The 21,468-nt window shown below is 44.0% G+C and overlaps 1 protein-coding gene across 1 annotated transcript in view; it reads left to right on the top strand.

Annotated features, from left to right (window-relative positions):
• The window catches only part of LOC133345096 (collagen alpha-3(VI) chain-like), a 45,524-nt gene that overhangs the window by 18,555 nt on the left and 5,501 nt on the right, over positions 1–21,468 (top strand). The window contains 35 exon segments of the mRNA XM_061555573.1: positions 13–350; positions 1,120–1,426; positions 1,661–2,296; positions 2,533–2,879; positions 3,079–3,157; positions 3,271–3,416; positions 3,587–3,679; positions 4,051–4,104; positions 4,388–4,459; positions 5,216–5,242; positions 5,438–5,482; positions 5,961–6,014; positions 6,118–6,180; positions 6,693–6,758; positions 7,328–7,381; positions 8,732–8,767; positions 8,890–8,952; positions 9,247–9,309; positions 9,736–9,798; positions 11,123–11,185; positions 11,305–11,355; positions 11,936–11,971; positions 12,107–12,169; positions 12,638–12,700; positions 12,804–12,836; positions 12,960–12,996; positions 13,111–13,122; positions 13,333–13,838; positions 14,291–14,390; positions 14,667–14,905; positions 15,079–15,532; positions 18,842–18,932; positions 19,333–19,364; positions 20,311–20,586; positions 20,869–21,042. Coding sequence (XP_061411557.1) covers positions 13–350; positions 1,120–1,426; positions 1,661–2,296; positions 2,533–2,879; positions 3,079–3,157; positions 3,271–3,416; positions 3,587–3,679; positions 4,051–4,104; positions 4,388–4,459; positions 5,216–5,242; positions 5,438–5,482; positions 5,961–6,014; positions 6,118–6,180; positions 6,693–6,758; positions 7,328–7,381; positions 8,732–8,767; positions 8,890–8,952; positions 9,247–9,309; positions 9,736–9,798; positions 11,123–11,185; positions 11,305–11,355; positions 11,936–11,971; positions 12,107–12,169; positions 12,638–12,700; positions 12,804–12,836; positions 12,960–12,996; positions 13,111–13,122; positions 13,333–13,838; positions 14,291–14,390; positions 14,667–14,905; positions 15,079–15,532; positions 18,842–18,932; positions 19,333–19,364; positions 20,311–20,586; positions 20,869–21,042 — 4,836 coding nt within the window.

Below are 21,468 nucleotides of genomic sequence, written 5' to 3'. Positions count from 1 at the left end.
TTGCCCCGCCAGGCTGCCAGCACGTGCCCAAAGCGGACGTTCTCTACATAATCGACAGCTCGAGCAACATGGACGAGCTCAACTTTGAGCGTGCCCGCCGATTCCTCTTCACGATGGTCGCGGGCTTTCCCGTGTCAGCGGATGACGTGCGGGTGGCGGTCGTGCAGCTCGGCGGTGAGCCGGCTGTCGAGTTCCGCCTCGATACGCACGCCACCAAGTCGGATGCACTGGACGCGGTGCGCGCCCTGCAGCTCCGTGGAGGGGCCCCCCGCCTTGGCGCCGCAATTGACCTGTTGCGCAACACCCTGTTGCCGGCCAATGCCGGCGGGCGCAGCCCCACCATCCCCCAGGTGAGAGCGCAGCAGGGGGTGATGTCACGTGCCACCACACATTCCGCCTCGATGGGCTCCTGTCCTTCCCCTCCATGGTAGTGTGCGCCGACATTGAGAGCAAAGTGCCGCAAGACTACGGAGCCGCACCTCTGGTTAGTAAAGTTGGATACATACGGTGTGAACGAAGTTCAACACACATACGTTTCAAGAGATCTTACTCCAAGCACGGTCGTCCAGCTTTCGTCGCGATTTGAGTGAAACAGATCTTATGTTTGCGTGTCTTGCATTTGCTTTGCTGTTTGGATTTTTTTTGCGCATTTGATCGTTTACACAGTTGTAATGCATAATTGTGCATCGTACTTTTTTATGGTCGCACTTTTGGTGATCTTTGAATGGTGCATCAGATAGACAAACTCACAACAAATACAAGAAAGTTAAATGAGACAAATGTACTACTCAGAGACTTTCAAATTCAGTTCATGACAAGGTGAAACTAAAAATGCCAATGCCTCTTGAGCTTTACAAAATCAGCAACCCCAGAACGAGCACCACTTGGTTTTAAATCAACAGAAATGGTCCCGCGCAGATGCTGTTGCTTTCCACTTCCTTTGGAGGCTTTCAGCCACTGGAGGCTTTCAGGAATTCAGCCTCCAATGGAAATTAGATAAATGAGATAAAACACAGAGATGAAACCAATGTTTAATGACTGTATTTCGTATTATATTTACAAACCCGATAAGCGACTGCTGCTGTGGTTGCAGTGACGAACGGTGTGTCTTCGCCCCAGGTGGTAGTGATTCTGCTGGCCGGGAAGCCAGACGATGACGTGCGCCGGGCAGTGACGGCCTTGCGTAACACCAAGGCCGTGGTCTACGCCGTCGGCCTGCACAACGCTGTGGATGATGACCTCAGAGTCATTGCCAGCGACCCCAAACAGCACCACACATTCCGCCTCGATGGGCCCCTGTCCTTCCCCTCCATGGTCCGCCGTTTGTCCGAGGTGGTGTGCGCCGAGATTGAGAGCCAAGTGCCGCAAGTCTACAGAGCTGATTCCAGCATGTCCTTTTTCCTGCGGGGCAGGCCGCTGTTCACAAGTAAACGAGCACTCCCGACATCTAGCAATCACACGTTAACGGCACTGCCCTTTAAAATGTACAAAACAGTCCACATTAAGTTCGTCTCAACAGCAAATGTGATACAAAATGCACCCTCCATGCACTTGTTTTATGATCTTTCACTGTATACCTGTATTTCTCCACAGTTATTTTTCATAATCAACTTCTCCCTGATTCTCACAAGTTATGTTTTTTTCTTTCATGTTGTGTCAGATTGCAAGATGCAGCGAGCAGACATTGTTTTCCTTGTGGACACATCCTATAGCGTGGGTCCAACTGAGTTGGAAATGGCCAAGGCCTTCATGTACTCCCTTGTGAAGAGGTTTGATGTTGGAAAGGACTACGTCCACTTCGGACTGGCTCAGTACAATGTCATCTCGGACATGGAGTTCTCATTGACACAGCACTTGGATAAGGATTCGTTGCTTAATGCTATAACGGCCTTTTCTAGGAAAGACAATGGAGACACAACAAACATTGGCCTGGCACTCAGCACTGCAGCCGACAACTTCTTCCGTAGGCAAGTGGGCAGCCGAATTGACCAGGGCGTGCGGCAGTACATGCTGGTGATAACTGACGGGGAATCTTTTGATGACATCACACTGGGAGCAAAGAAGCTGCATGCCTTGAATGTGTCGGTGATGGCCATTGGCGTTCAGGCCGAAACTGCTTTGCAGCACACGGGTCTGAGCCAGATTGCCAAACCAAGTGACTTTATTCGCCTTGTTAGTGACTTCCACGAACTGCCAAAAATTGAGGAGGAAATCACCAAGGACATTTGTCCGGAGGAGGAAGCACCTACAGACGCACCTCTCACCACGCCACCGCCACTGCCACCCAAAACTGGAGGTAACACAGTGTAAAGATGATTATATTTATTTAGCATAATGAGTTTAAGTTATGGTGTTTTGCATCATCATCATTGTCATCACAGGGTGGCATTAATATTTATTACGGCTATAATCCCAGACTTACAAAAAATCCATATTTCATGAGTTTCAAAAGAAGGTGAATTTTGGCAAAGACAGGACAAAAAGCTGATTGGGGGAGATTTCCAAATCAGGTGCGTCTTCTTGCCCTTCCAGACTGCAACCTGGACGTGCTGATTGGATTTGACGTGACACAGTTGCGTGGTGGGGACGTGTTCATCAGCCAACGCCTTCTGGAGAACCAGCTCAGGAGCATCCTGGCCCGAATCGCGTTCGCAGACGCGCTGAGCTGCACGGGCAGAGCAAACCCTGTCGTGCGCCTGGGTTTTCTGGCGCCGGGTGCACGGCAGCCAGCCTTCCAGTTGCCGCTACAGGCTTACAGCAAAACCCTTGTTGACTCACTGGGGCCCATGCGCACTGCGGGTCCCTTCCAGTTCACAGAACAGTCGCTCATCATGTTTCTCAATAAGTTTCAGAAAGAGGCCTATCCAAACGCTGCCAAGGTACGTCAGTTGAACCATGTGCCCAATGTCCTTGATAAATGGCAGATGTTCGCAATATCACATCACACATTTGTTCATTAATTAAACTAAGCACTAATGTCAATGTGTCCCAAATTTACTATCTTACACCATATGCACAAGCTTCAGCTAGAATAAATCAACGAATAGTTGACTTTATTTTGACCATGTGTTATCGCAGGTGGTCATACTGTTTACGGATGGCGTGGATCAGGAAATTGAAAAAATTCAGCGATCATCTGAAAAACTTCGTCTTGGAGGTTTTTTCACCACTTTCTCTACATTGAATCGTTTTGTCACAATATATCATAAAGCTGCACGCTCTGTTCAGGGAAGCTGGCTGTAGTGTTCTTCAGTGCTTGTGTCCCGGCAGGTGTGAATGCGCTGATCACCGTGGCGTTGGAGGGCACAAAACAGCCCGAGAACCTGCTTCTTTTGGAGTTTGGCCGTGGATTCCGCTTCCAGCACATGAACACCGTGAATCAGCCGGACCTTGACAGTCAACTCGTAAAGGACCTGGTGGGAAATAATGTCTACAAACCAATGTTACAGTAAAATAGCATTCATGGCTTATGCATTAATAGAAAGTTACAAGCGTGCCTGTTCACCACGCATAAATAGAATACAAATGTAATATTTTATATAGCAAGGGGCAACACATCGATCTCTTTCTGTGCTCATGAATGCAGGACAATGTGGTAGAGTGGCAGTGCTGTGGGGTTCACTGCAAGTGCTCGGGGCAGTCGGGAAGACGAGGGCAGCAGGGCAGCCGAGGCCAAAAGGTACAGTGAAGCAGCCAGCCAGTATGCGGGTGAAGCGCACGCTGACTCATCGCGATGAACATAATTTTTTGCCGGTTATAAAAGCATCTCATCATGCATGGCGAAAATACTGCTGAAAGAAGTCTATTTAAGATGGCTGAATAATTAATCAAAATGTTCACAGTGCCACTTTACTTTGGTTATGTAAAAAATACGCTGATGGGCTTGTCAGATGTAATGGTGGATATGTTACATTTTACAGCATGGTTCATTGTTAAAAAAATGATTCGCAGAATAAAATATATTGTGGGATCACACAATAGTTATTTTAATTCTTGACCTTCCATACAATGTTGGTATTGTAACCTCGTTATTTTTTTTTTATTGTGAAGGGTGATGTGGGGCCTAGCGGAATTTCAGGACATCCAGGAGAAGAAGGTGGAATGGTAAGAATACTCCATAAAAAAATCACAAAACATTCTCACTTGCATCAGGTCACAAACTATTTGCAATCACACATGTCCGTTTATTGTATGAAAACTACTGCAGCTATTTACAAGCGAAAATAAAGCACTTTCTTTCAAGTTAATGTTAACATTGTTCATGCTGTGATGCCCATGATCCAAGACTTCATCTCGGCTGTAACTGAGTACGGTGCCGTTGTGTCGTGCAAATGGATTGTGGATAGTGGACAGGAAGGTTGTGTGGTTAATTGTAAACTTCCCACAGGGAGAACGGGGCCCTTCAGGATTAAACGGTACACATGGCTTCCAGGGATGCCCAGGCCTCAGGGGTCAGAAGGTACAACCTCCAATTACTGCCTGTGACCAAGCACAGTGACTCATTATTGCAACCTCAATCACAATCCGAGAAATATCCACTGCCTACTGTATTCAAACTGTGTCAGTGTACTGACAATATACTGCCATTTCTCCACATCATTTAGGATTATTTTGTGTTGCTTGACTGAGTGACATTATCTATTCAGTTATATGATTTTTGGTGAGTGCTGAATGATATCGAATAGTAATCATTTCCACATATTTAAAACAACTGCAATAATTTGAAGACATGTCAAATGGCAATGTATTTGGTAACATAACAATATGATAATTGGTTCTTTACCCTTCTATCTGGCAACAAAACTGACAGTTTTGTTGCCAGATAGAAGGGTAAAGAACCAATTATCATATTTTTACTGGCAAATGAGGTCCCCATAGTGTAAACATAACAATATGTTGGAAAAACTGTAAAAAAATTAGTTATTATATTTAGTTTCAATATTCGTTATTATAAAATACATGCGTGTGTCACTGTTTCGTTTATATATTGGCTATTGTTGTTCCAAACTGTAGCCTTACATTTAAATCAATTGAGACACTTTCTACTATCAATGCGTCTACATTTGAGATAAATTGGCTAAAAACCTGCCATTGCTGTAAACAATAACCTGTGGATGAGTGCTACTCTTTGCACTGGAGTGGAGAAGTCAATGCCAGATGTGTGTTGTTTTTTGTCATGTTTGCTAAAATTACTCTCCGGTTGTTATTTCTGCAGGGCTCTCGAGGACTGCCTGGAAGATTGGTAATCATGCAATGATGCACGCCTCTTCTCATTTAAATTGCAGCACTTTCTTGGATGCCGATAGGCCACACTGAAGCATCATTGTATTCCGTTGATTGCGTGAGGCGCCCTGCATGCACAGCAGAACACGAGAATGGAAAGTACATTCTATTCCCACCGCTAAAACAATGGTTTCCTCTTTTTTTCCAAAAACAGGGAGAAGACGGTGAACATGCTCTGGACGGAATCAGTGGAAAGCATGTGCGTGGAAATTCTGCTATTCATTAAATTGATTCATTAGATGGGCAATTATAGTACTAGGGTACCACAAATAGCTGGTGCTAATGGATTTTATATACATAGTATGGCCATGCCTCACTGTCACAAGTTTTGATCTTTTTCGCAATGTTAATTCCATTCATGAGCTCTCGATTTTACTATATCTGAGGTTAACCGGAAGTCAATGAAGGGCTGTAATCAGTATAGCTGTTCAAATGAAACTAAATGTCACAAATAATATTTTATTTTCCAAGAGCTTTTTTTTAGAAAGCTCTTTTTTGAAGAAAAAACAAGTTTACACATTACTCATAATACACACTTTATTGATTTGCCTTTGTTTATTATTTAGTGTTGTGCTCTCCTATAAATAACTGCGAAAGTGCAGTCCACACGATTGATAATATACGTTTAAATGCATGCAGTGGAACTCCGATACCCCTTGCGTCTGCTCTTCCCGCAGGGTGAGGCTGGTCGACCTGGAGTTGCAGGTCCAAAGGGGCTTCACGGCAGACAGGTACGCAGCATGCAGCATCGTTTCAGCCAGGCTCCCGACGATGTCAGTGCGCCGTGTCGTAAAAGTTAATTCTTTTTTTGGGTTTTATGGTTACATTTTGCAGGGAGGAAGAGGTATCCAGGGAGAACCTGGGGAAAGAGGCAGTCTCGGGATTCAGGGAGATCCGGTAAGTTGTTTTCGTATTGTGTTCAAGTTCCGCTTTCGATGATAATGTTGTCCTGGTGTCCTATAATTGACAGCTGTGGCTTATGTTTGATATCACAGAAACATTGCATTATTTTCCCCGGCATGCTGGTGGTTTGCATCAGTTTTTCATGTGTTTCATATGCAAAGCATGCATTGCATTTTTGTCATTCTTTATTGTGAATGTTACCTGTATTCATTTATTTGAAATGTTTTAACCTCAACAACAACTCAATGTTAACACTTATTTTAGTATAATTTTGATTGTATTAACTCTTTGCTGTTTACTATGAATGTATAAATATGAGCAAGAATGACTCCAACGTGGCCATTTTTGTCTTTAACCATATCTGTATCGACTTTCCCGCGACCAATTATTCTCGCATAAATATTAGTTTGTAGGGTTACAGCTTTGGGCAATTCGTTATTTATCATTCTTGATTTATTTATCCTTAAGACATTGTTTGGTGGCTCATCACTAACTTTACTGTGCAGGGACAACAAGGCATCAGAAGCCAAGTGGCCGGCCCTCCGGGAGACAGAGGCCAACAAGGAATTGAGGTGGGGAGCCAGGACATTTTAAGGCTAAGCTCACCATATAATTTTAATGCCGACAAAGTTAGAGATAACAAGGTGGCTACAGTTAATTAGACATGGAAATAAATACATTAGGTCGAGCCAGTTTGGTTCTTGAAAAGTATACACATCCAAAATCTCAAATTAACGTTCTGGTATTTTCAGTACGTTTTACAAAATATTTATATAGTGTATGTAAAATTCAATGTGTTTGTTGGCTCCATGCCACAGGCTGGCAGCTATGGTTTGATTAATTTGTTTAGAGCATTAAATCTTTTTAAAATTGTTTTATATGTATGCTCTGGTCATATAAGTTTAACTTAAATATACCCGGCAGGCCTACGTTTACTGAGTAGTTTTATGTTCCCATTTATGAAATCAAGAAGAACACGATCCAACTTGGAGTGGAGCTGTGCTGAGTGGGTTTGGGGGAAGGCTGTTACTGGGAATGATCAACAGGGAGTGGGTCTATTACGTGGAGGATGGAGGGGAAGGCTCCAATGTGTTGGGTGTGGAGATGTGAACTGATTGCAGCTGCTGCCTCATATCCGCAGGGAGACGTCGGGCGAGACGGAGACGCGGGGGGACGAGGTGAACCCGGAGCTCCTGTAAGCCAGAGCATATTACTCATGACTGTGTTTGAGCTGCGAATATAAACATTTATTTCCTACAAAATACAGATGTGATGTATAAGCCACGGCTTGTGGCCAGCTGTGTCTCGCTAGAGTGTGATGATCGGCTCTTATGCTACTTTGCCAGAACTGGTGGTCGTGAAGTAGCCCGCATGTTGACACAAGTCTTCCTTGTGTGCTGCTGATTGTCCCTATGCACTACTGTGTTTGATTTTTCTTTATTTATTATCAGAGCGGTAATGAAATATTTGTGCTATTACAGTACAACTGGAGGCTTCCTAACACATTGTCAGTATCGAGTTGCTATCATTATTGCCGTGCCCTGTCAATGGACTTGTTTGAACAAAACCTGATTTGACAAACTACACATGTAGCATGACGCATACATGTCAGGTCTCAAGGATGAATTACCCATGAGACTCATGCACGTTTTTTCACAACGTTGAGTGTCTCATGGTCATGCAATGGATTCTCACTTGTTTTGTTGTTTATCTGAAAATAACTCACTCAGCCCTATCTATTGCAATGCACCGGCAGCTGCTGTGGTCGATGGTTCAGGTATTATGTAAGGGTCAACTCCAATAGGGTTTCTCTTCACTTACAGCCTCTTTGTGGTAAAAAAGCAGTGAAAATAATAACTATGTAAAGTTAGTATCAATTGGTTTATGTACAGTATTATGGGTGTGTTCACTAAGTGGTGGACAGTAGCCTATTGCAGCTACATAAACTCATTTAATAACTTCCCCTCTTTTCTCTAAAGGTAGATTAGGTCTTGTGTGCATGACAGTTAAATGTCTGTGGCTCGGTTTCTTGGGTTTCCCTCAGTTTCCTGGGGTTTTCTCTCAGTTTATTGTGGTTTTCTCAAGGGTCTCACTGATTTTCACCCTGTGTGGTTGACATGTATGATGATGGAACATACTCACTAGGTAATCAAAAAGGCAAAAAATGCAGATTGATTACTGGTGCTGCCTGGAAGGACGACATGCATCTAATGGACAACAGCAAATTATTGTAATGCCAAACCAAACAGTCATTTTGGCTAATTCTTTATTAGAGTACAGTTATGCATAGATCAGAAACCTATGAAAATGCATTCTTGTTTGGAAAAGCATGCTGCGTCAGAACATGTTACTCTATCTTTATATAAATCCTACGAATATGCAAATACCGTTTATGGCAGTACTGTATATGTATGACAATATTGGTTTTATAAACCACATGTAGAGTTTACATACATACACACATGCACAACACAACGTTATAAACCACTTAAACAATTATAACTCTTTTTACCAACTTTAATGAAATCGTTTGTTTTCATGGCAGGGCTCAGGCGATCGCCGTGGCCCAAAAGGGCCTCAGGTAAAGGATACTCCATTAATCACCCACAGTCATACAGAGTCTTGGTTTAATACAACTATGTTTGCATTTGCCTGTGTGTATACAATTGATGTCAATTTCCCTTTGTGTGCGATGCGGCACAGGGTGAGAAAGGGATTGTTGGTTTGCCTGGACCTACTGGAGCAAGCGGGTCTCCTGGCACCGCGGTAGGCTTGCCGTCAAAAACATAGGCCCGGTCCATCACCACCACCATGAATCTCAGATGCATAAAACACACAATGCAGTTGCATCCACATTGCAGACATGAGGTTTGCTTATATGTGCGCCCTTCAAAATCTAATTGGATATGACCAGAAATACTTCGCTGTTGGTAGTGATTATGAGCTAACATATTATATAATGGGGTTTGGTTTAACGTGGTTTTTTTTGCAATGTCAAACATGGGATTGAGCCATTGCCTGGAACATTAATTATAACTGTTCTGATGATATATCCTTCAGGGCAACAATGGGCCTGGAGGGAAGCCTGGAATCAGAGGAGAGGCTGGCATCCGCGGGCTCAGGGTGAGTTTGTCAGGCACCAGTCACACTTCACAGTTGACAGCGTAACCCTGGGCGACACCACTACAATCCCCAATTATAATTACGCATTATTCACATTTCAGACTGCATGTTACTTGAATAGTTTGGTCCCTGAACAGGATTATTTTAGTTCTTCTTTTTAAATGTTTCATTATTTTCTTACCTTCAATGACTATTACTGTAAGCTTTGTCAGATCATATTTTGCTTAAATGTTTTCCTTTCAACTTTGGCTGCATGTGGCTGAATTGTATAGTGGAACCTGACCCAGCAAGGTATATGAAACGGTAGCCACACCAATTACCCTCTTGATTGTAATGTGGAATGAAATGGTGGAAAGCTCATCCAGGATTAATGTGAAATGCAATGCGTGATGTATGGATATGTCTGAGTATAATCTATGTCACCAGGGTGAGCCAGGCTCAGCTGGACCCAAGGGAGACACTGGGAGGGCTGGAACAAGAGGCAGAAAGGTATATGTGTTGGGATGACACATACAGAACTTTCCAAACCGTTTTTTGCCATGTTATTTTCCCACATTTTTATCCCAGTTGTGCTATCGATGTCATGCATGAGATAAATACGTATTCAGATTTTCGCAGAGCAGTGCATCCATTCAAGATAGAGATTGGCTCATGAAGTAGATATTATAGAGCTACCTCTGAGATCCCTTCAAGTGACGTTGTGTTTGCCCAGTTGAAGGAAGCACTTTTCAACCCGCTTGCATAGAACTGGAATTTAGCCAAATTAAGTGCAGAACCCAATTTAGTTAAGTGTTTTTGTCTCGGCCTCGCTGTGCGCTGCGTTGCCCCACTATCCGAGTAGATAACCTCGCATTCAATAAACCTTCAGAGCCAGGGTGAACATCCGACTCCAAACGTATTTAATGAACTGAAAGAGGTAAAACTTATGGAAAAACACAGCAGAAATACAGCATCTGTTAATACTTGGAAATATCAATACAATGAATTAACACTACAGCATCATTACATTGTCTTAGATAACATGAAACTCAACAATAGATCCTGGATGGACCAGGCACCTACATTAGTACTGAATAGCTATACAAGATAATAAGGTACTGTGTTAAATAAGGGCACATCGTGTAATCACCATACTGCAGCCTAAATGTATAGCACTACACATAACACTGAACTGTGGATGAGATATTTCATCATCCTTGCTCTCAAGATCGCAATATGGTTACATGGGTACAAGTCTGACTCGACAAATGCAATTACATGTAACATTCACAATAACACAAGTGGCAGGCTTCATTGTTTATTCGGCCTCATATTTATCCTAACAATTTAACAGTATTATAAAGGCATTTACAGCATTATAACGGCCATTCTAACATTATAACAGCATTCCTAGTATTATAAGAAAATAAACGAACTTACAGACAATGCTTCTTAAAGTCCCACACTGAACAGATGCACCTGTCTTAACTGAGACGCTATTTGTGCCACCATTTTGTACTCTGTGTAATGGCTGACACCCTGCCGCGTGGCTGAGAGAATCTTAAATTGTAACTTCCTGGTCACGTGACCAAACTCAACGTCAAAACAGGAAATTCCTGTGTATACACCCCCACACCTGCTATGAGGCAGAACATTTTTGTAGAGTAATTGCTAATCAGACTGAAACCATCAATTCACGTACCGTATGTGGTGTGATCTTGCCATCCACAGATGAAGGGCTGTAACTGTCTTAGTCTTTAATCCTCGCCAAAAGGCAGTCTTTGGTTTATTCCTGTATGATTATGAGCATTGTCTTTTACATACCTTTCAACAGGGGGAATCTGGGATTGTGGGTGACAAGGGCTTACCAGGACCAGCTGGGCCTCGGGGAGAGACAGTAAGAACACCCGTTACTGTAACAAAGTTCCTCTTCATAATAACCTACATGAATGTTTCAAATTACAAAACATAAACCTGCACAGAAAACACATGCTGTAATGGCGACCATATTTGCAGGGAATTGAGGGACTCGATGGGATTGGTGTTCCTGGAGTGAACGGCTCAAAGGTAAGCTTTTCCATTTGTAAAATTGTTGCTAATTATTGTTTATTCAAACATATTTCCAGGATGTACAGTTCAAAATCGACACACATACACACTCTAAAATGCAGCACCAGCTTGAAAATATATCACTATGGATATCCGCTATTTTGATGCATTATGTAATGAGAATAGGTTTTCCCCTTTTTTCTGGCAACAAAACAGGTGTTAAGATGTAAAAACACCAAACTAAAACCTTTAACAAGGAATCATGTCTGCATTAACCACAAAACCTGTGGTCCGAATGCAATGTGGTTAATGCAGACATGATTCCTTGTAAAAAGTTTCAGTTTGGTGTTTTAACACCTGTTTTGTTGCCAGATAAAAGGGGAAAACCTATTTTCATATTTTGGTACTGACAAAGGAGGTCCCATGATGAAGCATTATGTAATTTGATGAAATAAATTAAACGTTCTGCCTCTTAGTTCTCAAAACACTATGCAAGGGCCTTCAGGATGTGGTAGTTTCACCGAACAATGCCCCACTTTCATGCCGCTCTTGAGTCTCTGGAAACTTGGATGCTCAGATGTTTTGTTTTTTCCTGTAGGGAGACCCAGGATTGATGGGCTACCCAGGATTGCGGGTAATTTATAGTACACTCAATGCAGCACCTCGCCTTAATAAGTGCACTTAATTATCCCAATTTGTGCTAAGGTACATTTTAATGCGACCGCATGCTGGTGGGCGAAAGGCCATGTCGACCGATGTTTGTGTTTAGGGCATTGACGGCTCAGATGGAGAAAACGGCACAAAAGGCTCCAAGGGAATGAGAGGCCAGCGGGTAAGGTTCCTCGCATCCAGAGATCACGTCATTAGTAGCACCGCAGCGCCAGCCGACAACATTGTTCATCATGCGTTGTGATTTTTTTCAACCAATATTACGTGCTCGTTATGAGTTGTGAAGCTGTTCTGCTGCCAAAAGGTATGCACTGCTATGATAAGTATTTTTCTTTTTTTTGCATGAATGTTGACGACAATCTGCTTTCCTTTAGCTACTTGGGTTATGAAGATCTTTGCTTTTACAGATAAAAGGAATGTCAATGGTTTTAGAAGTGGAGGGGGGGGGGGGTCGGCGATGTGAGAGATATAAGCAGTAAATATGGCACCAATTCCATAACCTCCACTTGCGATTTACACTGCTTTTTCTGTACTCTACCAATCAGTGGCTATTGAAGGCCACTCAAAACACATAATACGATGAAGATAATTTGGATTTTGCTGATAAAGTGTGTTTTTTATCGTCTAACAGGGATATTCCGGCCAGTCTGGAGCCGCAGGAAGCACTGGTGAGCCTGGACCTGCAGGCGAGGAGGTAATGGCCATCCGTCATTAAACTCATTCCATCGGATTATTGTGCAATATTGCACTGCCCCTGCAAAGAACAGCTCTTATAAGGTGCCTTGTTTTCATTACAGGGTCCCAGAGGTCGAGATGGAACCATCCCAAATGTAAGTGTCTTCTGAATTTTCATTAAAACATCTCATTATGATCTTTGTCTTATTCCATAAAAGAAAAAGCTGAAGTATGCATTTTTACTTACATGTTAAATATATTTTCGGCTGTAATTTCAGGTATGTACATTGGTGAATACAATCCGAGAAAAATGCAGTAAGTGTCTTTGCACACAGAGCACTGTCTTTATTTGTGAGATTTGAATTAAAGTCAAAGGAAAAGGTCATGGAAAATGTTTAATGTAATATTCTCTTTTCTTGTTCATTCTAGCTTGCTGTCAAGGTAAGATTTCACTGTATACACATCCAGATATTGTATTTACTGAATATTTAAAAAACACATTTCACATGAGCTATTGACATGCACTGCATCTTGTACCTTTGCATTCTTTGAAGCTTTCAGGCTAATTGCGAATCATCTCCCACCCCACTGCACCACACGGGCACCTGCGCCGGGCCTCCTCCCCACCCACTCCCCCTCGCGTGTGCGCAGGCAAGCAGGACTGCCCCGCGTACCCCACCGAGCTGGTGATTGCGCTCGACGTGGCCCAGGGAGCGTCGGCCGTCACGCTGAGCCGCATGAAGGCCATCGTGAAGCGTACGCTGCAGGGCCTCACGTTGGCCCGCAGCAACGGGTGCCCGCAGGGGGCGCGTGTCGCGCTGCTCACCTACGACGGCGTCGCGACCACCACGCGATTCCGCTTCGCCGAGCCACGCAGCCGAGAGGACGCCATCGCTCGCACCGATAATGTGACGTTCGCGGCGAGCGGCGGCGGGGGGCGGCGCGACACGGGCCGGGCCATGCAGTACGTTGCGCGCAACGCGTTCAAGCGCGTGCGGCAAGGCCGGCTCTTGCGCAAAGTGGCGGTGTTCATCACCAATGGACCCTCGCAGAACGCCGACGCCGTCAGTCTCGGAGCGGCCCAGCTGGTGGCCAATGACATCACGACGCTCGTGCTCTCCTTCGAGAAGCTGCCCCACATGACGCAGGCGCTCAAGGTGCGCACAGAGAGACATGGCGGAGGAGGGATGGCGGCCTCACAGCCACCATGATGTTGTACGCGTGGACAGAGATCAAAAACTCCATGCTGCCCTCAGAATTATTGCTGCCTCATTATAGAAAAAGGGCAACAAGTTATGGCTTCGGTGATCATCTCTGGTAGATACAAATATTGAGTAATGTCAATGACAGGAAAGGGAATTTTCGTAAAAGAAAAATACAAGTAACTGTTAAGATTAACTAATAAGTTCTTATATTTAAACATTATACTGGATGTAATAGGCTCATATTTTTGTCCATAAGCCTCCTTTTGAGAACCAAACAGACTACAAAACGGTAAATCAAGCAAACACATGGAATGCTTGTAACAAGACGTTTCTCGGTGCATTAACTGAGAGATTGAGTCCGTGCGATGGTAACTCCTCGAACCCTGTGCTCTTGTGCTGTGCAGATTGACAGTACCAAGCTCTCCAGGGTGGTGGTGCTCCCAGCAGCCCAGGCAACACAAGAAGCAGCACTGGAAAGCGCCCTCAAGTGCACCGTCTGTTTCGGTGTGGAACCCTTTAGCTTTTCTCACACATCTCATTCATCGCAGCCACCTACCCTTTATTTTGTTTCATTATAAAGTATGACCATTGCAATTCCCACCAATTGATGGAGGAGCATCTTTGTAGATGAGCACTACCCAATGCTCTTTGAAGCACGGGAACTCCCACCCAACTGTGTTTTTTTTATGAAGTCTGCGATTTTTATATGGGCGTCACACTGTATCAACCCATGCACACACGTGAACTGCCAATGTGTTACTTTGTGCCGCTTGTTCCTAGATCAATGCAACCCAGACGTGCAGTGTGCGGTGACCCCTGGCAATGTTCCGGTGGAGCTGGCGGCTGACGTCGCCTTCCTGGTGGACGGCTCTATAGATGTGGCGCAGTTTGCCATGGTGCAGCGCTTGGTGAAGAGAGCCATCGAACAGATCTCCGTCACATCCGCGCCGCGTGGCAGCGCACAGTCGCGTCTTTCCCTGCTGCAGTACTCACCATTTGGAGCCCGTGCCACAGGAGCAGTATGCAAAAACAACATCTCATAACATCTTCATCATCATTCATTACTTAATATTTCTCCTCACGCAACTCCTAATGCGCCACCGCCCTTGAATATGTTGTTTGAAATGGAAGGTATTGTCAGTCATTGCCCACACCGTTAATCTTGCCGTGTTTGTTGCCCGGGCGCGCGTAGGCCACGGAGAGCGCAGTGAAGGTGGAGTTTGGCTTCACTCAGTTTGGTCGGGACGAGTTGTTGGAACACGTGCAGCAGAAGCTGCAGCCCCTGAGCTCAGGCTCCACCACCGTCGCCGGCCCGGCCGAGGCCCTGCAGTGGGTCACCCGCAATGCCTTCCGAAACGCCACATTGCCGCGCAAGAAGCGCGCAGTGGTGCTGCTGACAAGCGGGCAGGGCATGGATGTGAGTTTGCGCGAGGAGGCTGTGCGCAGCACAGAGGTGGCCACAGGGGCCATGTGCCAGGGACTGGCGCTGTTTGTCGTGGGGCTGGGCCCTGGTGCGCGGCAGGTGCCGATCTCCATGTTCGCCAGCACCCCCGCTGAGATCCACCAGGTGACAGTGAGCACTGCCGGGGGGGCCGAGGAGGCGTACCTGCAACACCTTCTTCACACATTCTTCAGCATACTCAGCCGTGAGTGTACATGCCACCACACCGCACCCACCGCTAGGGTTGCCACCTGTCTTGGTTTTCCCAGGATTGTCTTGTTTTGTGGTAGCTGTCTTAGAAGGTCTATAAGCCTTCCTGGGACATACAAATTTATGTTTTTTGTCAGTTGGAAAATGATACACCACTCAAGAGAATGCATTTACATGCATCTCTCCTCTATACGGTATTGTGATATATTCTTCTTCATCCCATGACGTCTTGGTTTTTTGTATCATGGAGGTGGCAACCCCTACTTTCTGCTCGCACCAGTAATAAAGGTAATCAGTGCCAAACTCTGACATGGGTGCCTGCATGCACGTTGCAGCCTTCACTTATAATCGCTTTTCACACACAGGGTAAGAGCTAAATTAATTGCTTTACATTGGTAAGATATCTGATAGAAAATATGCTTACCTCAAAGAAAAATAAATTAAGGATTAGAATTTGGAAAACAATGTAAATAAAATAACAGTACATAAAATTCGTGATCTGATCCCATTTGTGAAGGATGTGATCCCTGATATGCAATATCCCGGCGTCTACAAGCTAAGCTGTGTCTGCGGCAGTAGTTACATTGGGGAAACTAAGCGACATATCTCGGACCGTGTTCGTGAACATAAGGCAGATCTGAAACACGGTAGGATCAATTGATTTCTCTAAGACGAAGGTACTTTGCAAACCCACTGGCCAGTGGCGTCACTAGGGGGGTGCGGGGGGTGCGGACCGCACCGGGTGACACCATCAGAGGGGGTGACACCAAAATGACTGTCTATACAATTTTTGTGCAGTGTTTCAGCAGAAATGTATTATTATTTTTATTTAAAAAATATCCCCGTAGTTAGTTATAACAACAAAAACATTGCCCATGTTTTTGTAGTCGCTGATTTTGTCAAATTTTCTGGTATTTTAGCTACAATATTGTGGTAATTAGTATTTGTGAACCGATATCAATAACTTTTTTGAGAATCAAGTAGTAATTGAAGGAAAAGGAGAAAAATAAAAAAGGCTTCCGCTCAGTTACTAATAATGTTGTAACTAATAATCTTGTAATTCAATGTAGAAAGAATTTACAAAACAATTTTGTTGTTAGTATTCTTTGGGTCTTTCGCTAAAGCCACGTAGATAGAAAAATAATAAAATTATCACGACGTTTCAATCGTAACACAAGCAATCGCCATCAGGTGAAAAAATATAACGAGAGAGCTGCCGAGGCAGGAGAAAATACAGCGGAAGAGCTGCTGAAACACGAAGTTATATAGGTTTGATATGGGCTCAGCCCAAGGATAAGTGGGCAGGGCTAGAGGTTGAATTTGCATGTCAATGTAAGATCGGTGATGTACCTCCATGACGACGCAGCTGTGGAGGTGGCCATTGTAATGTGAGAGATTAGCATGTCAATGTAAACGAACCAACACAACGGTGGCTGTGCTAGTGAGACAGGAGGAGGTCCATGGGGGTGACACCAACCCTAGTGACGCCACTGCCACTGGCTATCAACAACGATTCGTTCATGAAGCCATCCATATATACAAACACAGACACAATTTCAACCGAAAAGATGGGTACCAACTGACCAATCATTGGAATGACGTTATTATCCAGTTTAAGTCATAACTTCTAGATTTGAAGCTTTCGTGACTGCAAGGATTCATATTCTTAGGTTTTTTCGGTAAAGTCACGTAGGTAAAAAATTAAAATTAATAAAAGTAAAATAAAATAAAAAATCACGACGTTTCGGAGGCAACACAAGCTTCCATCTTCAGGTGGAACCGTCACAGCCACGACAGCTGTATCACGTAAATGAGAGATTACAAGAGCTACCACTCCGTATATATAATGGTTGAAGAGGGGAAGGGCCAAGTACGGCACACTTTTTATTAATATGGTAAGGTGAGGCTTAGGACTAAGAATAGACTGCATAACAAAAGACTGAGCGTTTGTTATGGAGAGGTGCGGTTTGTGACTACGCCTAGCATACATAACAAAAGTGTGAGAAAAGAAAGAAAAAACTAAACCTGGTAAAACAAAACTGGCTGTCTATCAATAACCTGTAATAGTTGTCTGTCAAATAAGATGGTCCAAATAAGTGTAGTTAAATCTTTTTTGCATGGTTAATCACATCTTTCCAATGATTACTCAGTTTGTAACCATCATCACGGTTGAAATTATGTCTGTGTTTGTATATTTGTATGGCTTCGTGTACAAACCTTTGATGGTAGCCAGGAGGTTTGCAGAGCACCTTGGTCTCGGAAAAGACAATTTCATGAGATTGGAGAAACAAAACGTCATGTTTCTGATCGTGTCCGCGAGCACAAGTCAGATCTGAAACACGGCAGAACTGATTCTTAGGCCGTTGCCGATCATTGCTACAACTCTCTGGGCTCTCATGAAATTGTCTTTTCCGAGACCAAGGTGCTCTGCAAACCTCCTGGCTACCATCAAAGGTTTGTACACGAAGCCATACAAATATACAAACACAGACATAATTTCAACCGTGATGATGGTTACAAACTGAGAAGGCAATATTTCCATACTTGGGCAAAACAAAGCAATTGTATCATTGCTGCTCATGTGTCATTCCCATGTCACTGGCAAATAACAAAACTGACAATTGTACTTTGAGTATAACTCTGATAGGTCACCTACATGTCGTCATAAAGGGTATAAATACGACAAAACCGTGTCCTAGCATATGCTAGTGTCCTAGCATATGCCAGTATGAGAAACATAACATTAACATGTTGATGTTTGACAGTTTACCATTAATGATTATATCTAATATTACTATTCAGGGGAAAGCTCAACAAAACAAATCTAATTCCCCTTATTGTGTACATCGCCTGCAGCAATTCACATTTATCTCAAGAGATTACATTAATTATCATTATTTGGGAGCTTGCAACAAATATCCTGTTTTAAATCAAGCATGCCACTTCTTAAATGCATACTCATACTAAAGTCAGTGATTGCAAATGTCAAAATGTGTCTAACTCATATCTGGGTTATTTCCATGTCCAAGTATTTTTTTTTTACCACAAGTCCTCATGCCTCACAATGTGTTTAAGCCCCTCAAAGATGTGGTGTGATCTCTATTTTCCACAACGCAATATAACAGAAAATATACATCTTGATGTGGAATCCTCTCTGGATTGTGGTCGAGTTTGCATGGAGTGACCCAACAATTACAATCAAGGTAATTTCATGCCTTCTCAACTTTACATATAATCACACATGTTTCCTCTCAACCCCTCCCCCATCCTTGTGAACCTGAACATGGTGCACACTCCGCTGCAGAGGATATATTTGAGTACCCACCTAAAGCCATGTCGGCAGAGTGTGCGCGGCTTAAGAAGGGTCGCGCAGGGACACCACAGGGGGATGAAACGTGAGTGAGATGCACAAATCCGCATACATACATTGTACACACAAAGACAAAGATCTCCCATATGTAGTCTTTTCAGGCTGTTGGGGAAAGTGCTGTGAGTACCTATGAAGGCTGGAATGGTACACGGAGAAGTGGTGTGTATGCACATCACGCAAGGTTCTTAGACCCTGTTCAGATATCACTTACCTGAGGTAAGCTATGGTTGGGAATGAACCTGAGGTCATCTGTTTCCCACAAACACACGTGTAAAAGCAAATACATATCAATTACACCCACATATTCACACAAAACCCACACTCATGCTATACGTTAAGCAAATTACATTGGTTCCAAATGTGTTTAGGTTGTGCATGTTACACACAATAATGATGTTACATGTTTTTGTTATTTACTCTCACAGAGATCGTGGAGACATTGCCGAAATCATGAGAGGTGATATAAATCTGTTGTTAGAAACCGTTTTACGTGATCGAGTGCACGTGTGTACATTTTGTAATGATTAAGATAATGAAATTAAAATACCGTGGACTGCAGTTCAATTTAGTTTTACTAGAGAATTGTATAAATACTGCGATAGTTATTAAAAATTGTGTCCACAGAAGCAATTTGAGGTGTACCCTATGGTTTAAGTCTGAGCACACATAATGGACTTCTATGAGGGTTACTCTTGATGGATCTGGCACCAGGAAACCATTGAGTTGTCCCCATCATCACCCTCTTAAACCTAACCCTTGACACCTCGTCTCTGCACCTCTGCAAATTGGTGTGCTATTTGGGTTTCCTGACCTCTACCCTTCCTGTCAACGCTTGGCTGTCATTGATTTGTTTAAATAGGTCTCAACGACCATCAATCCACATACACAGCCTATAGTGGCAGACACTTTTTCTTTTGTCGTCCTCCTCTTTGGTGTCACATCACATAGGCTGCTGCACAGAAATGGAGTTTGTTGGGTCACAATTTTAACATTTTATATAAATGGCATTCTGAGAAGGGTTGTTTCAGAGGTCTGTAAACTGCACTCACTTGTAGTTTTGCTCTTGCGGTTCTCGGTACTTGGGGGTTTCACTGCCGCTTTGCTCTGTGCTCACACGCTGGCATCGTTTTCAGATTACTGGGAGGCTCTCAATGGGCAAGTTGAAAGATCTACATTTTCCACCGCTGCCTCTGCTGCTGCCGCTGCTGTTGTTACTGGTGCTACCACCACCACCGCCACTGCTGCAAATATCACCACCCCCCATTCCGTCGACATGCTAGCCGCAGAAGGCGGCTCATCGCCATTACTTTCCACGGCTTCCGCTGGCTTTAGTGTCAACGAGTTTGAGAATCAAAGGGGGTTTCCTGTAGACTCGACGCATACCTCTGCCCCTCTGACCACAGAGACTGCAAGTTACGGACATGTGCAGTCAGATGCCGCGTCAGCGAACACTGTCCACCTTGCAGAGAGCGCAGCCGAGCAGGCTAGCGAGCCCCAGCACTCGCCATCACACTCCGCGTTCGATTCGGGAGTGGAAAGTGCAATTGGCGGTACATCAGAGGAAGGCCTGCCAGAGTTCTACTCTGAGGGGGATTCTCAGGGAATGGAGGAGGGAGACGCTGGCACAGAGGTGCACCTCACGTCTCCCTCTTCGTCTGCACAACCCGAGGAGCCCACTGGTGTGTAACATACCAAAGTTACCACAAATTTCAGCTCAAATTAACACAACATTTACGACGATTTATCCATATTGTTTGGTTATTGCCATACATACAATTCACTCTTTAAAAAAAACTGCATGTGTTGCATCGCCTAAAGATTTCATAATATATTTTTTCACTAACATATTTACCCAGCATGGTATGCAAACGTATTTCAAAATAGATTGAAAGACAGAAAAATATTTTTTCAGCTCCCATTTTCCCCTGAGCTGATGTCATGTCATGTACATTGCTGGCTAGGCAACAAGTGCATGGGCGGGTACGACACCGGCACTGTGTGTAGCAAGTTCCAGGCGTTCTGGTACTTTAACAACGACACGGGAGGATGCGGCCAGTTCTGGTACGGCGGCTGCGACGGCAACGCCAACCGCTTCCCCACAGAGGAGGAGTGCGTGCGGACATGCCTGAGCCCCAGTAAGGCGCCCCCCCCCTCATCCCTCACATCGTGCTACAGCAGCAGTCTGTTCCAGCTGTGACAGCACTCTAACACTAGGATGAACCCTCATGTGATGTAGCCAGCAGCAATCCAACAGTTCAGCAGCAGAAGCATCACTGCAGGCAGATTTAAAAAAGATTTGTACTATTGAAGAAGGATTTACTGTATGCCAATTCAATTTTGCATCAATAACGGCCGGCCTTTATCTGATTCAATTGAATATTTCCACCGCTTACGCTACGCGTAGCCAACAAGTAATGAAATGCCGCTTAACTGCAGGCGAATCCATGAGGGAATAAATAAGTGCCACATTAAGCTATTTATATAATGCTCAATAATTATAATAGTTCACAACCCTTTGTAAATTGAGCGCTGTCATTCTGAGGGTTGTTTAAATCGTGTTA

This window comes from Lethenteron reissneri, chromosome 21 (genome assembly GCF_015708825.2).
Source record: "Lethenteron reissneri isolate LAM-NWPU_2019-01 chromosome 21, ASM1570882v1, whole genome shotgun sequence".
Taxonomy (NCBI): domain Eukaryota; kingdom Metazoa; phylum Chordata; class Hyperoartia; order Petromyzontiformes; family Petromyzontidae; genus Lethenteron; species Lethenteron reissneri.
Note: the sequence above shows the minus strand (reverse complement) of the source record. Positions and strands in the feature narration are given on the sequence as shown.